Here is a 15,537-nt window from a genome sequence, read left to right on the forward strand (position 1 = left end):
CCTTCCCAGTGGTTACTGACCATCATTCCCTGTGTTGGCTGCTCGCGATCCGTCTGGACGTTTTACGTGGTGGGCAATCCATCTGCAAACATTTCATTATATATTGCCATACAAGAGTGAGCGCCGGCACGCTGACGCGGATGGCTACTCACGTTTGCCGCTTGCGACGACAGAATGCGGCGCCAACAACTCTGACGCTTACATTGCAGCGCCATTACCTCCGTTCCCTGATGCTCGTACTTTCCGCACTGACCAAAGGCAGGACGATAATCTGAAGAATTTTTTTTTCCCGCTGGACAGGACGCAACAGCTTCCCGTTCTTTTTGTGTACGTGGCGGGCTTTTGTACAAGAAAGACTATTGTGCCATTGGCCTCCGCTACCTTCTGCTTGTACCTGACAGCTTACGATCCTCTGTTTTGCGCGCCATGCATGACAATTCCCCATCGGGACACCTGAGATTTGCGAGGGCACTACATCGCACCAAAGAATGTTTTTATTGGCCGCGGATGAGGGAAACCACCGAGAAGTATGTGGCTAGCTGTTTCAGTCACAAATGTCTAACTGGGCCTATTCTTGGTCTCCTACTTCCTGTGAAGCCGCCCAGATTTTCTTTTCAGCAGTTCGGGTTAGACCTATTGCGACCCTTTTTCAAGTGTCATGACAGCAACCGCTGGATCGTTGTCACCGCTGATTATCACAAGCGGTATTGTGAAACAGCTCTTCCGTCGGCTACAGCGCACCATGTATGTATAATTACAGCGCACCAGGTAATGATACAGCGTACCGGGTAATGGATATTTTTTATTAAAAATTTGGCTAATAAGATACGCTTGGCTTCCTCCGAGATCCTCCCTTTTCAGAAATTCCAAAAAGTAGTTTTACTGTCGCTCATAAGCACGTTTGTCAGCGTACCTACTCAAGCGAGCACTTTGTCTTGAGTGTTCGGTTTCCCTCGACCACCGCCGAGGCTGCAGCTCTATGTTTCCCGCAAGGTACATCAACATAAGCTGCTTCTTCGGCTAACTTCTTTCTCATTCTTTTTGCAAAGGTTTTTGCTCTGTGTGCTCTGCGTTCTTTATTATGCACCGGGTGTATGTTCCTCGACAAGGGTGGGAAAAATAAGTGTTTCCTCCGTGTATAAAGAAATGTGTTTTTGTCTTGTAGACCTCTATCTGGTTCGAGGGCTATCCACTCTAGGAGGGCTCTCTTCGCTTTTGTCTGGCTTAATCTTTCAATGTAGTTGCAGAATTCGGACCGCCTCACTAAGTTCCTGCCATGTATTGTGAATCCCTATATTTTCCAGCTTGTCTGTCGAAGTGTACTTAAGGAAATCCTAGTGTCCGCTTAGTGCATTTTCTGATAATGGTGTTAATTCGATTGCGTTCAACTTTCTTATATCGAAAAAGGGTGTGGCGCAAGAGATACGCCTGATGATGTAAGTCTACTTCATTTTTAAAAGGCTGTGTTATTTAAGGCCATCGCCTTTGAGCTCAATGCTCCTAAAAATGCCCGTAACCTGCGGCGCGTAATTTTCCAGTATCCTTATGGCGTTCGCATTTGGCCATTCGTTTGAATGAACATACCCAATATTCTGACTTCGTCTACTAAAAGAACAAGATAATCTTCGATTTTGATTTTTATGTCTGCCTCTTTCTTTTTCCTGCTTATCGGGCTGTAGACAAAGAGCTCTGATTTCTGCGAAGAGCATGATAGGCCTAGGTCGGCTGTATATTTGACTACCACATCTGCGGCAGTTTGCAGCTTCCACCCTATTTCCGCGTCACTGCCCCTATTTATCCGCGTACATGCTAAAGTTTAGGTCTTGAATTCGGTGTAAAATAGGTGGAAGTCCTCTCATTGCTATAACACAGAGACTTAAGGGATTCTCTTGCTTCCTAGTGTGGTTGTAGAGAATTTGCTGTCTTGGAAGTTTCTGACTATCTCCCAGTTTGAGAGAAAGTCTCTAATGTAGGTGCATTTTTTCTCGCCAACTCCAATTTTTTGAAGTCCACTGAGTATTGCCCCGTGTTTGACATTGTCAAAGACTTTGGGTTAGGTCCAGGGGAGAGTATGTTGGTTTAGAATGTCCTACATAAGTCTCAGCATTACGTACTGTGTGCTGAGCTCCGGCTTGAAGTCCACGATTTCAAGTGTCCTTAGGTTTTCTTGTTCCATGTATTTGTAGAGTCTCGTTTGCACTACGTGTACCATTAGTTTGCCCGCCTATGAGGTTAGCGAAATGGGTCCCAGGTTTTTCAATATCGGTGTTTCACCTGGCTTAAGTATAAGGACTACATTCGCTCTCTTCCATGCTTATGGAAGGCTTCTGGTTTCCAATTATTCACTCATATATAGATTTAAGCAGAATAAAGAGGCTGAAGCTAATGGCAACATGATAAATGGTCAGAACGCCGGGGAGGGGGAACCTCCACCGTTAGTTACCTAATAACGTTTCACACAGACGCAGCATGTTTTTGACTTCTTTTCTTTCATTCATTGCTGATTTTCACGTCACTTTGGACAACGAAGCTGACAAGAGGGTTTCTTCGACACAGGGCCCTCACGCTCTATCGCAAAATCCGTTGTAAATGGCTACAATTCACAAGAGGTATTGTCTCCAAAATAACTGCCACGCCGCAATGGCTGAGTGGTGCCGCCGTTTTTCAACTAAGACTAAAGCAATGCGACCAGCCCCCCCCCCCCCCCCCCCCCCGGTAGTCCGCAGCCGTGGCCTAGTGGTTAGAGCGCCCGTCTCGGCTGCGGGAGGTGGTTAGTTCGAAACCCACCGCCGGACACCCACCGGTAAAAATGGGTACAAGCGTCCCCCGACCTGGCGCTCGGCTTTTCCAGGGGTGTGCGTTTGGGAGAAACTCCGTAAACCCCGCTGCGCGCCCCTCCTCCGCAGTGGGCCCAAACCCAGTTATCAGAACATTATCAGAACACTTTAAAGAACTGCGGGTGGTCGAAATTTTCCGAAACCTCCAATATGGCATCTCTTGTAGCCTGAGTCACTTTGGGACTTAAGACTGCATAAACGAAGCACACACACACACGAGCGCGCACACGCACGCACTAAAACACGCAGACGAATACGCCCATACACATGAACACTTACATAGAAACACACACACACGAACAATGCACCACATAGTTGGTGCAATGGTTAAGGCGCTCGACTGTTGTGCCCAAGGATGCTAGATCGAAAGCCAGCTGAGCACGGTACCTGTTTACTGTGCGATGCCAATTCACGATAAAGTACTCCAGGTGATAGAAATTTTCAGAGTCCTCAACTACGTAGTCGCTCGTAGCCTGTGAGGAGGAAGGTCTGCTCCTGATCCTGCGAGGTTGAGACTGGTAGGTCACCGCCGCTTTCTGCTGGGGCTAGTCTGCTGACGGAGATGTATCTGTTGTAGACTGTCATTGCACCCTCTACCGCTTCGGTGTTGGACGACGGTTATTGCGACGGGCGTCTTTCTTTCCTCTTCTTTTTCTTGCTTTTCTATTTTCTCTTCTGTCCGTAAGGGTCAGCGGAGGTGTCTCAGCTACAGAGCCAGTACCAGGTCCGTGAATTTTCTTTTCCTCTTCCTACAGTCGCAGCAACAACATGCTATGTCACGTATTTTTTTTAACTTTTTCCGGCGTCAAATGACCGGCCACCTATTCTCGCTTACTGCGAAACGAGATGAGTGTTTGTGTAAGGAGTGTTAATATTTGTTTGTATGGGTCCCCTTCTCAACTCCAGGCCTCAAACCTTTTAGGTGCTTTAAACATACTCCGCCTCTGAAATGCCGTTTTATGTTTTCACAATCTGTTCTAAGATGTTTATGCTTACCTTCTACCAAAACGCAACACAATAGGTCTCCCTTTAAAATAGAAAGCTGTTTTGAAAAATTTCGCTTCTGCGTATTGCTACGGGCGCTACTCCTAATTTCCACTCCCAGTCTACTGTGGCGACGCGAGCGCCCCCTTTGTTCTGCCTCTTCTGTGAATAAGTCAACAGCTGCGCATGTCTCTGTTTTGTTTCTTCCTGTTATCTATTGGAGCCAATTTTCTAGGAATCCAGAAAGATTATTAAATATCCTTGAATAACTGAGACGGTTGGCTACTGGTCCGCCTATTATTGCGAAAGAGTTGATACGTTTTCCACCACCGACTAAGAATCTAGTACTATCTTGCTTGCAGCGTCGCACTGATTGGCTAAGCTCTACGTGAGGTGACAACCACGTGACCTCGTGCGAGTAATTAAAGCTCAGCCTCGTAGAGTGGCTCTAACTGCTAGCCTCCTCGACATGTCTTTCGAGTTTGCCAGGCAATAGAGAGTGCTGGAGCCTATGACTCAGCACTGACTGACCATGATCTCTTATAGGGCTTGCACACATAAACATTGCCGCAGAATATCATTGGTCGGGTTCGACCCCGTGTGCATGGGTTTACTTGCTAAGCGCATTAACTGGCAAGTGACCGCGGCGCGTTGTTTTGCTCGTTATAACTTAAGCCATTTGACCCCGCTACTCTGAGATGGCGCCACCAATCTATGGCCTTCGCGGTCAGTGCGCCTCTGCATCGGAGCTGATCTCGGAGGCCACGGTTAAACGAAGGGCAGGAAAGGTTCATGAAAGCCCACTGTTCCCCATTAAGAGGCTAAAAAGCCAGAGTTTGCTACCTTTTGTCAAATCTCCCCCTTTTGAGGCGGCGGCTCACAGATGCCGCCGTATACACATTTGAAACTGCTGCTTTCTGCGCATTGGCACTGCGATCGGTTCAACAGATATTACACCAACCAGGATTTAGAATAAAATAGCAGATTTGAAGGGCAAGGGAAAACTACAGCCACATGATGCATCAGCAACTGGAAAGATATTACAAAAAGTTATTTTTACCTTGCAGTGTTTCTTTCCGGAATGCTTCAGAGCCTGTTCTATCAACATGGTCTTCCCCGGTGAGCCCGAAATTGTTTTTTCCAGCGCGGTAACCTTCATATTTCATACGCTTTATTCATGTTTTAAACCTAGAGAACACAATCTATCTCCCTCAAACGCACAGCCTGCTGTAGCATTTCATCGTACACTCCTAAGAAAATATTCTAGCATGGAGTAGGCAAGCAGGTATTTTTGAAATCTGCCCTGCCTGGCAGTAGCTGGAGCAGCGTGCCAGCTTTTGTTTTTATCTGCAAGTGTGTTTAATGTTCATATTCCTTCCTAAAGCATGTTGCGTGGTCTCCTCAGAAACCAGTCACTTGAAGCGTCATCTCAATGTACCGACAGAATTTAAAGGCCTATTTAGTCTAGCCTGTAAATGTTATCCATTCGTAAATAATAGGCAATCTGAAACACATGGAGCAGAATAATGTTGCCTTTTATCTATCTACTATGCCATGAACTTCACTAACCGCCTTATCACTGGTTCTACCTTTTCAGTCGACGTTCAATGTTTAGTTCGCTTGGTACGCAGATGTTACTTCGGACAACTCATCGACGTCGTGGCAACATTTTTGTCCGAATGGATAGTTCTGTAACCTAAGAAAAAGAAATGGTGGCTATTCTGACAACACTGAAATGCGTTTAACCTGCAGGTGCTAATTGGCTACATACTTGTCGGCCCTTCCGGAGTGCTCTCAAAATCTCACACAATCTTAAAACACTTATATCGTATTGTGTTGCCAGCTCTGGCGTGAAGAAATGCTTGCCCGGTAATAAACCTCACGATAATACTACTACTACTACTACTACTACTACTATAATAATAATAATAATAATAATAATAATAATAATAATAATAATAATAATAATAATAATAATAATAATAATAATAATAATAATAATAATAATAATAATAATAATAATAATAATAATAATAATAATAATAATAATAATAATAATAATAATAATAACAATTCTTTATTCGCACGCACAGATGCACCATGTTTAGCCGGATGCGTCCGTTTAGAATCATCTAAACGCGTTTCTTCGTAGCATGGCTGTTCGTTGTTATTATATTCGAACCGAATTGGTTACGCGCTTGTCTGACGTTTCAAAAAAAGTTTTTGACAATGCAGCCCACTAACGCCGCTTCAAAGTAATTGAATTTTCGATTTCAAATTTACCACTTTCTACTTCTTTCTACTTCTTGTCTCTCCCTCCTTGCTGCGTGCCTACCTTCTCCACCCAGTGCAAAAGGGCGAAAACCCTGGAGCGAGACTCTTGAGAAATGGGTCTCTTACTTCACTTTTAGCAATTGAACGTATACCGTGTCTCTTGACACTTTTGAGTAATGATGCATTCGCAGTCGAAAATATCTGCAGAACTTTGGTAAAACTACGACAAAATATCCTGTAGTTCTGTCGTAACGATCAGATTTTTCGGTAGTTCTGTAGTTTTTCTGTAGTGTATTTCTGTTGTCTGTAGTTCTGTAGCACTTTTCTGTTGTAACTACAGAACTTTCTGATGTTACTACAGAATTTTCTGGTGTCACGACAGGTCAAAAACCGCACAAAAATTCTGTCGCAACAACAGAAAACTTTCTGTACTTTTTATCGACTGGGCTCGCACTAATAAAATGCGTAATAACCATTACGACCCACAAGTACTAGTGTCTGCGTCATTGCAACGCACCAAACTGACCAGCGAAGCGTAGGTCCTATACCTAGGTCTCGCGAAACAACGCACTGCTGGAATCAGACACTGGCCTATTGGATGATGCTTGTGAGAGAATCTTAATGCTTTAGAAAGAAACGTAATTTTGTCCACAGCTCACTTAACTATGGAGCCATTGGCATGGTGATCGGCCACGAAATGACGCATGGCTTCGACGACTCGGGTAAGTGCTCTCAAAGAATTCCGCCGGAAAATGTTCATATTTTTTGCTTTTTGTATTAACTAAAAAACCGACCTATCTATTAGACCTCGCTTCTAGGGGTGTGCGAATATTCGAAATTTTCGAATATCAAATCGAATATCATAATATTCGATTCGTTAAACAAATCAAATAGTGGAAATTGAAAATTATTCGAAACTGTTCGAATACTTTGCAAAATTTTCGAATAATTTTTTTTTTCGAATAACTGGCACGAATTAACGTCTCAGATGGATTGCAGATGTATTGGAGAGGAGAGCAGTCATCCGTTTGTGGAGTGTTTAATACTTTGGTATCATCAAAACACAATGAAAACCCTTGCTCTTTGATGCAAGAAATGCCCAACTATCTTCAGGACCCTGTGTTGCCTCGTTATAGCAGTCCATTTCATTGGTGGCAAACAGAAGGAAAAATCAAGTATGGAGCTCTTGCAACCATGACCAGAAAGTACCTTGCCATTGCGGCTACTCAGGTGGCAAGCGAGAGACTCTTCTCAATTTTCTCCAACACAGTAACTTGTCGGCGGGAATCACTTTCATCGGGCAGTGTGGAGCACCTTGTTTTCTTGCACGGCAACTCAGTGCGGTCGAAGCTTCCATAACATTTTCCAACAGACCTGCTGTGCAATTTTACAGTCCAGGAGCATTCGCACACCCCTACTCGCTTCCAATCCAGTGTCATGGTAAGGTTTCAAATAACCTATTTATAAAAAGCGAGCCCTACGTTGCCTATTAGTTCACTTCGTTTTAGTCAACCCGCAGAGTGTGCAATGACATCGAATACATTTTTTTGTATCGTTCACTCTAAACATGCATCTCGTCTTTCTACCATATTAATATTAAAACACGACCGGAATGAATCAACTAGTATGGCGTGTTATTAAACAGACTTTAGGGTTAGTTAATCAAAGTGAATTTGCACGTTTCCATTTGTAGCTGACCTACCACAAAGTGCGTGCGAAATTTTTTATAGAACTCCAGAATCTTCCTTCAATCAACTAGTATGGCGTGTTATTAAACAGACTTTAGGGTTAGTTAATCAAAGTGAATTTGCACGTTTCCATTTGTAGCTGACCTACCACAAAGTGCGTGCGAAATTTTTTATAGAACTCCAGAATCTTCCTTCAGACGCATTAGCTGTGTAATTCTACATTTTTCTGCACGTGGTTGCAGTACTCCCGTGAAATATCGGGGCCCGGAGCAGTTCTCGTGTGTAGCCATTTTCTGTCGACTAGAAAGTTTTGTTGCTGGCATGTTCTTTGCAGACTTCGAGACTGCGTTTGCTCCATGGCCGTGCATGTATGATGGCTGCCATTCACTGCGGTTCGGGCGCTGTAATGCATTGCTGAACATTTTGCAGTGCTTAGCATCATTGCAACGAGTATCTGTGTTATCAGAGGAGTGACATAGTTGCGTTGGTCCTAAAATTTACTTGGACAATAGTGTTAATTCTACCAGCGTTTGGGCGGTGAAGTTGTAGCCATCATAGCAGCCTTCCTCGGAGAAACCTTCATTTTGACAAACTGCACAACATTAACCTCGTGTGCAGGTTCGTATTTAGCGGGCTCTTGTCCGTTTACTACGTTACAAGCAATCCTCGCGAATAGGAATATATCTGCGCCTGCGCAGTGGTTCGACAGTAATGTCAACAAATTATCTTTGTTAGGTCAGGCCGAGGAGACAAGCGGGAGGCAAGCGGGAGACAAAATGATCGCCATATGTCTAAACACCACTACCACAAATTTCATTCTTTTTATTCTTAGCAAACCTACCGCTTATCGAACTATTGCGCCTGCATATCCTCAGGGGCGTATTTCGCTTTTTAATCATAGCTTAGCATATATTATCGGGCAGCTCAGCCAAACGAAGGTGTTAATAAGGGATGGTATAGCTGGCGCAGAACAACGCAGCTGTGCTCATTATAAATTATAGCATAAACGTTAGAAGAAACGCCAGCTTTCTCGACACCTGCTGCCAAGGACTGTCATAGGGCCATTAGAACAATGACAGTGGTCCCATGGGACCACTGTCATTGAATTTAATGAAATCTTATTTATTTTGCGGTGACTCTGTCAGATACAAACAGAAGAAAATAGATAAGTTCGTCTGCCTTCTGTCATTCTGAAAAAGCAATATAATTTGTATTGGTCGCGCTTACATTCCAACACACGAACGTACCTAAGGGCCCATGCATGGAGGTCAAAGAGGAATCAGTGGTGTTCCTAAACATCAGTTTTGTTGAAAGAGCTTAAGTCGGCTTCTCACCAATCATTTTCCTTTTCTTTCACATCTGTGCACCGTTGCCTGTTATGAATATATATTTTTTATAAGGGTAAAAAGCAGGAACGCATTACTGATAGGCAGAAGCCCATGTAAAAGAGCGAAACAAATGATGCATAGCTGCCAAAATCTGCATATAGATATCAGTGCCCAGTTCGAAGTCGGCCTCCTAAACTTCCCTCCTCTAACACGCTGACTGGGGATAATGCACTCCAAATAATTGCCGTTTTCTTTGGAGCAAGGAAAAACGCGAGTGATTGGGGACAGGGCACATCTATTTGGTACTAGGAGAATGCGAGTTGTAGTGGACAGCACACATCTACATATGAATCTGGCCATGGGCTTTACCCCTGCCCATGTAAAGGCCTCTCAAAGGTGGAGCATTGGCTTGCTTCTGCTCCGCCTTTATTCTAATACTTTGCTGTGCCGGGCAGCTCTCAAATGTTTTGACTCTTCTTTCTCGGGTAGCGATGTATGGAGTAGTCTTCGGATATCTACCGCATGTTGTTGGCCTACCCATTCAACCCTGCTATACTCCTTAACCCCACCCGCACTCGGGAGGACTGGGAGGCAGCCCTTCTGGGCTGATCTGGCCTACATGCCCTAAAGCTATTGGTGGAGCGCACCCAGATAACGGCAGATGTCACTGGAATCCCGTACTCGGGGCCCCACCTAGTCTATGTGAGGACCACCCGCTTAATGGGTGATAAACTCAGCCACTCCTTGAACGCTCATGTCGAGTGATTAAATGCATTTCATCGCCATCAAATCTACATGCGTTACGTGACGGAGAGCATCAACTATATGAACAACGAACACGCCCACACAGACATACGCCCTATTCCTACCTCTAGCGCGACCTTAGCCCACAGAAACAGGTGTGGAGAGAGATTTCACCGGGTTTCAAGGTAGGAGTGCGCCCGAGCCTGAGTACAAGGGTAAAAGTAAGGACATAGCAGATATGCGTATTTCAGCGATGCATGTGCAGAAAAATATCCTTGATATATACGAAGCACAAACCTCCATCATGACTCCTGAAAATGATTTCACTGATGTTTATCTTCCCCGTGACACTGCAGGAAGCCAATTCGACGCTGAAGGCGCACTGAGACAGTGGTGGACTAACAAAACACGTGCTCGCTTTGAGAAGAAGGCTGTGTGCTTTATTGAACAGTACGGAAACATCACCGACAAAGTGGCCAACATGTCGGTGAGATTTAGCTAATTTGTATGTGACACTATGTAGTGTTCGTCCGACTTATTAATTGCATTGTATTGTATAGTAATTACATGCGGTTCAACCAATGGAATGAGTTATTATGCATCGACATCTCAGCTATTTGAATCACGTCGTAGACGCCTGAGCTAAGTGAACTATGTCATGATTTAAAGCAACAATACGGCATGCATAATCCGGTTTCTGAGGTATTTATAGTAACAAGTCTATCCAAAGCGTATAAACCTTTAAGCCGTGGTTTTCTCCCATTTTTGAAGACACGATAACGTAAATTATTCGAGAGAAAAGCATGATACTGCAGTGGTTAGTCTGTAATGTGTGTTGGCGCAAACATAATTACGAACTAGTTTAGACGAGGCGGAATTATTAGCGCAGACTGGTTTTCATGACTTTCACGCTGTTCCATGCACTGTTTCATTCTGTTTCATGCACTGAGTAGTGTAGCTTCGCTCAGCCGAATATGCTAGAAAGGAATGCAGTGGTGGCCTACATTTTGGAACCAAATATTCTCTTTGTTGATATTTTGGGCCAATTAAATACAAAACGCTCCGTTGTCTCTCTCTCTCATGTAGCTCAATGGCAAGAACACGGTGGGAGAAAACATTGCCGACAACGGCGGCCTTCGAATGGTGTTCGAGGTAATTTCCATCGTCTTTATAACTCCAAGTTATTTATAAAATTTATGCGACTATATAAAGCTAACTTTTTCCTGACAGTGTCGGTGCCATGGATAACATTTTAGTGGCCTCGCAAGGAAGCCACCTTCGCAGTTTGATCAAGTTCATTGCGACAGTAGTTCTGTGACCGCCAATATGGAGGAGGACGGCGCTTAGGAATCTGTTTGGTTTGGTTTTTCTATCAAGGCTAGGTAAAACGCAACATATATACAAGCACTCGCGCAGAGAGCGGCAGTCATAGATCAGCTGGTAGAGCGCCCTGAGCGACATACAGAGGTTGTGGGTTCGATTTCACTCCAGCATGCGTTTCTGTGATGAATTCTAATTTTTACTGAGTGGTTAAACGATTTCACTGCTATTAATCTATTTATCAGCATTACAAAGTTAGAACAAAGCATCTCACTGAGCTTCCCTTGGTTGCTATTTCTGTCACCTTCTTTAATATGTAACTTATAACTAGCTCTGTTTTTCCTTAGCAATCGGTGCAGTGGCTCGTTAGTTGTGCAATCGGCTGCCGGCTGCTCAGGCTGCAGCGAAACGCAAAACTCACCCGTGTGCTAAATGTTTTAGGTGCATGTTAATATTCCAAAGTGTTCGAAACTGATTAGGGCTCTTAAGCGGTACATGCGATGATATTCTGATGCAAGAATCCCAGTCATATTTAAAAGTTTAGTTTTGAGGTTATAATTTAAATATATTTTTAAAAGTGCACCTAGCGAGCGCTCGCACTCATTTAAACGACACTTTTACGCCTACATTCGCCGCGATGACGTCATCGGGGCTTCCTCTGGGCGCCCACTCACTGGACGCTAACAAGCGACGCGGGCGGCACCAAGCGTTGTAGGGCAGACACGCCCGTTGTTTTCTTTATTTGTCTTGCACGCCGGCTTACACTAAGTTGAGTGGGAAGCGGAACAGCATCAGTTTCACTCAACGATATGCGAGGTGCTAACAGATCTAGCTTTAAAAATTTTGCGTCTTGGAGAGGACTGAGATGACTGATGGGGCACACATCGCTCTGGTGCGTTTTCTAGATTTTGTAAATAGCTCTTCATGGCTCCTTTACTTATAGCATCTCCTATACATTTAGTCGCTTCAGTTCGTTAAACCTAGCATACAACGTATCAATCTCCTTTTCCCACTTTTTAGTACTAAATTGTTTAATGTTGGCCTCGTTCCTGGCACTTCTGATAACCCAAATAGAGTGAGAGTGTTCATTGCTCAACAGCCGCCCTTGTCGTTATATTACATTCCACGTGGTACTCACGGTATCAGATGGCGGTCTAGCTTCTTCCTTACGGATCCGGTTATGCTGGTAAAAGGTTTATAGGTTTGGTTACAGGCAGCTTACCTTTTCCTCCAAAATCACGAGTTTTTACCGCCACCACTTATCGTGCTCGAAATGCGCGACACGCGGAAGTCATCTGTTCGGGTCCAACTAAAGATGTGTGGTTGATTTTTTGTACTTTTGAATCAATTACGTTTCAGTGCATGTATATATGCAGGTATTTTGTATTTTTGTTGTTATTGATTAGCAGGTAACTGGAATGCATAATGATACCTCATGTGAAACTGTCCTCTCTTCTCCAGGCGTTAGACAAGGCACTGAAAGAGGACTGTGAAAACGACACTCGCTTAGTGGGCCTGGAGGAATTCTCTACGAAAAAGCTATTCTTCCTCGCAAATGCAATGGTACATATGATTGCTCAGCCTATTGTTGCTAATGGTGCCTCATGGTTACCCAGCAACTATAGATACTCTTTCAAATGAAATGGAGGCTGCTCAAAAACGCCTGTGTTTCTACGCGCAGATATGGTGCAGCAAAAGCCGACCAGAGTTCATTAGGCGCCAAATCCAGTACGATCCACATAGCCCATACCAATACAGGTGAGGCTCGGCGGTCCTATTTCATAATATAGGCTCGTTAAAGAACTTACAGTTTGTGCATTTAAATATTGACTGAATATATAAGTACAAGCTTGGTCAAAAGTTCTGAAGTCAAGACAGTTTCATCGCAGCCGCAAAATGAATCCGTCACGGTGCCATTCAAGACTTAGGAATTTTGAAATGCTATGAGAGTTTCTTGCTTTGATCACTTTTTGCCTTTTTGATTATTATGTGGCATTTAATGATGTCACTACTGCACTGTTTTGAGCCAAAGGCGAAAACAATTTGCCTTCATGAATATTTGACCACGACTGTATATATGACACTCGCCATAATCGAAAATATTAATCATATTGTATTTGGCAAGACTACGTGGAAGCATGAAATCGATTTAGAAAAAAAATGATTTTGTCTCACCTGCTGTACAAAGGGCAGAAACAGCTTCGAAGTTAATATTGTTGCGAAAAAGAAAATCGGCACTGGCGCGAGAGGAGCCCTCGCGCTAGGCCAGACATTAAATCATCGTTCATCCTGCGCCATGTTGTGTCGTCTCTTCGCTTGTCACCACGCAAGAATATGAACAAATCATAATGAGATTCATTCAATTGCAAAATCTGCAGAGAGGTTTTCTTGGGAGCCTAACAACTCATGTTTTCCTGAAAATAAATTTCCTTTGTGCTTCGCGGCTGTGGGAAGGACGTGGCAATTGTACAAAAAGTTCCCTCCATGGAATATAGTTTCTTTCATTTTCTCCTCATTAGGTATTGTAGTTTTTCCGCGCTTTTGTTGAAGACAAGACATGGAAACAGTGGTATTTGAGGCCGTTTTGAGAGGATAGATGTCTAGTCGTATCAGCAGAGGAACCGGAGGCTCTGCAATCTAAAAAGAGCCAAGCAATAGCCAGTCTCAAAAAGAAGAGAAGTCAATCAATCAACAGATCTATGAGATTCCGATCCGACCCACCCTCCTAACGATTCACTCGTCCATCCATCTGGCCACCGATCCACCAATCCACCCTCTTGTTGTCTGTGGTGTCCATGTTCATCTGTCCGTATCTGCCGGCTTTTCCCTGATTGTCTGTACTTGTCTGCCTGTCTGCCAGTGTGCCTTTTCTTATCGGTCCTTGTGATCCTGCTTGTCCTGGTTTGTCTTAGTGTCCTTATTCTGTTCTTTGCTGTGTGTCCTTGTCTGTCGGTACTTGTCGGTCAGTCCTTAAGTCAGACCTTCTCTGCCTGGCCTATCTGTCCCTATTTCGGCTCCCCTGGTTGATTTTGAAGTCGATCGTGTGCCTCCTCTCCTTCCCCATCTGTGAAAAATATTAGGTTTTATTTATTCAGTTATATATAGGACGGTAAGTTTGAGGATATAACAACTCTCGTTAAATTCGTCGTCCTAGACGATATTTACACTTAGTTATATCGTGCTATCTTTATTATGCTATTGCTGAATGCGATAGAAAAATAGTGTAACATGCTATTAAATATTTCACTCAGCACTGTTCCCTTGTAGTTCTGCAATGGTGTGTAGTCTAGAAATATTCAAGCACTCAACAGTTCCAAAAAAACAAAGCATCTTGGCCTCTCCATCCACCCAATACTGGTCCGTCCTTGCTCGTTTGCTTATCTGTATGCCTGTAGATCTATTCACAGTCACTCCGAGCATTCTATATGCTGCTTTGTTATCATGAACTATTTCTCCGAGACGTTGTACTAATGCGGATAGAGCTCTGTAAAATTAGTACTTTATATATGCCCAGCAGGTGGACAAAATAAATGCACAAGTGCGCCACTTTCGCTCCAGTCTTCAGCCTTCGCCTGTTTGTCGTGGGTTTTTCTTCTTTAGTGACTTCATACCAAAGTCCATATATTTAGCTCTATAGTAGTTGTAAAGTCTATATTCTTAAGCATTTTAGTCACAACAGCAGAAAACAAGCAAGCGTGCAGTAAACTGGAGTCATTCACACGTCTACTGTACCGCAAATGGCAACTTTTTTTTTTTTTTAATTCAATGGATATCTTTCTGCTATGGAATGTAGCGTCTGAACGTTCTGTGACTTTATAGTCTACAGTGGATGCTCTCTTTTAGCTGTCGCGAATAATATTTTGGTGTGAAAGTTAAACGCGAACTGAAACGCTAGTCGAGGGCATAGCGGCAGTAATAAACTACGGAAAGCTCTAATATTTACACCGCAAAGATAATGAGAAATACCTATTGTTTTCTTTTTCTGCAGGGTAAAGGTACCAATGTCTAACATGCCCGCCTTTAGCACCGTATTCAACTGTTCGTCAAATTCAACGATGAACACGGAACACCGGTGCACTCTGTGGTGAGGAAGACGCACTGAAGGAGCGGGGGAAAATGCTACGGCAGTGAGGAGGCCATGAAAGATCACATTATTTTCACAAATATAAATGCCACTATATGTGATTACTTATTTTGTGTAATTTTCATTCCCGCTAATTGGTATGCATCATCTCTACGCAAAGGTGGCTGCATACTGATATGAACCGAGGAAACAAAAGGAGTGACGACTGCTTGATCTTTGGCCCTTCTCTGAAGGGTGTGGAATGCCCTGCGGTGACAGGCTTCCGTCGGCTGCCTCTT

At 43.7% G+C, this 15,537-nt stretch overlaps 1 protein-coding gene across 1 annotated transcript in view; it reads left to right on the forward strand.

The window, feature by feature from the left end:
- LOC146176787 (neprilysin-1-like) overlaps nucleotides 1–15,314 on the forward strand; it is a 57,564-nt gene extending 42,250 nt beyond the window's left edge. The window contains exons 11-18 of the mRNA XM_084581389.1: nucleotides 2,009–2,069; nucleotides 4,889–4,940; nucleotides 6,750–6,817; nucleotides 10,212–10,342; nucleotides 10,942–11,007; nucleotides 12,637–12,738; nucleotides 12,857–12,933; nucleotides 15,164–15,314. Coding sequence (XP_084437515.1) covers nucleotides 2,009–2,069; nucleotides 4,889–4,940; nucleotides 6,750–6,817; nucleotides 10,212–10,342; nucleotides 10,942–11,007; nucleotides 12,637–12,738; nucleotides 12,857–12,933; nucleotides 15,164–15,263 — 657 coding nt within the window. The 3' untranslated portion in view covers nucleotides 15,264–15,314. The remainder of the gene's footprint in view (nucleotides 1–2,008; nucleotides 2,070–4,888; nucleotides 4,941–6,749; nucleotides 6,818–10,211; nucleotides 10,343–10,941; nucleotides 11,008–12,636; nucleotides 12,739–12,856; nucleotides 12,934–15,163) is intronic.
- Nucleotides 15,315–15,537: the final 223 nt, after the last annotated feature.

Source organism: Amblyomma maculatum, chromosome 10 (genome assembly GCF_055883805.1).
Source record: "Amblyomma maculatum isolate TAMU_Amacu chromosome 10, ASM5588380v1, whole genome shotgun sequence".
Taxonomy (NCBI): Eukaryota; Metazoa; Arthropoda; class Arachnida; order Ixodida; family Ixodidae; genus Amblyomma; species Amblyomma maculatum.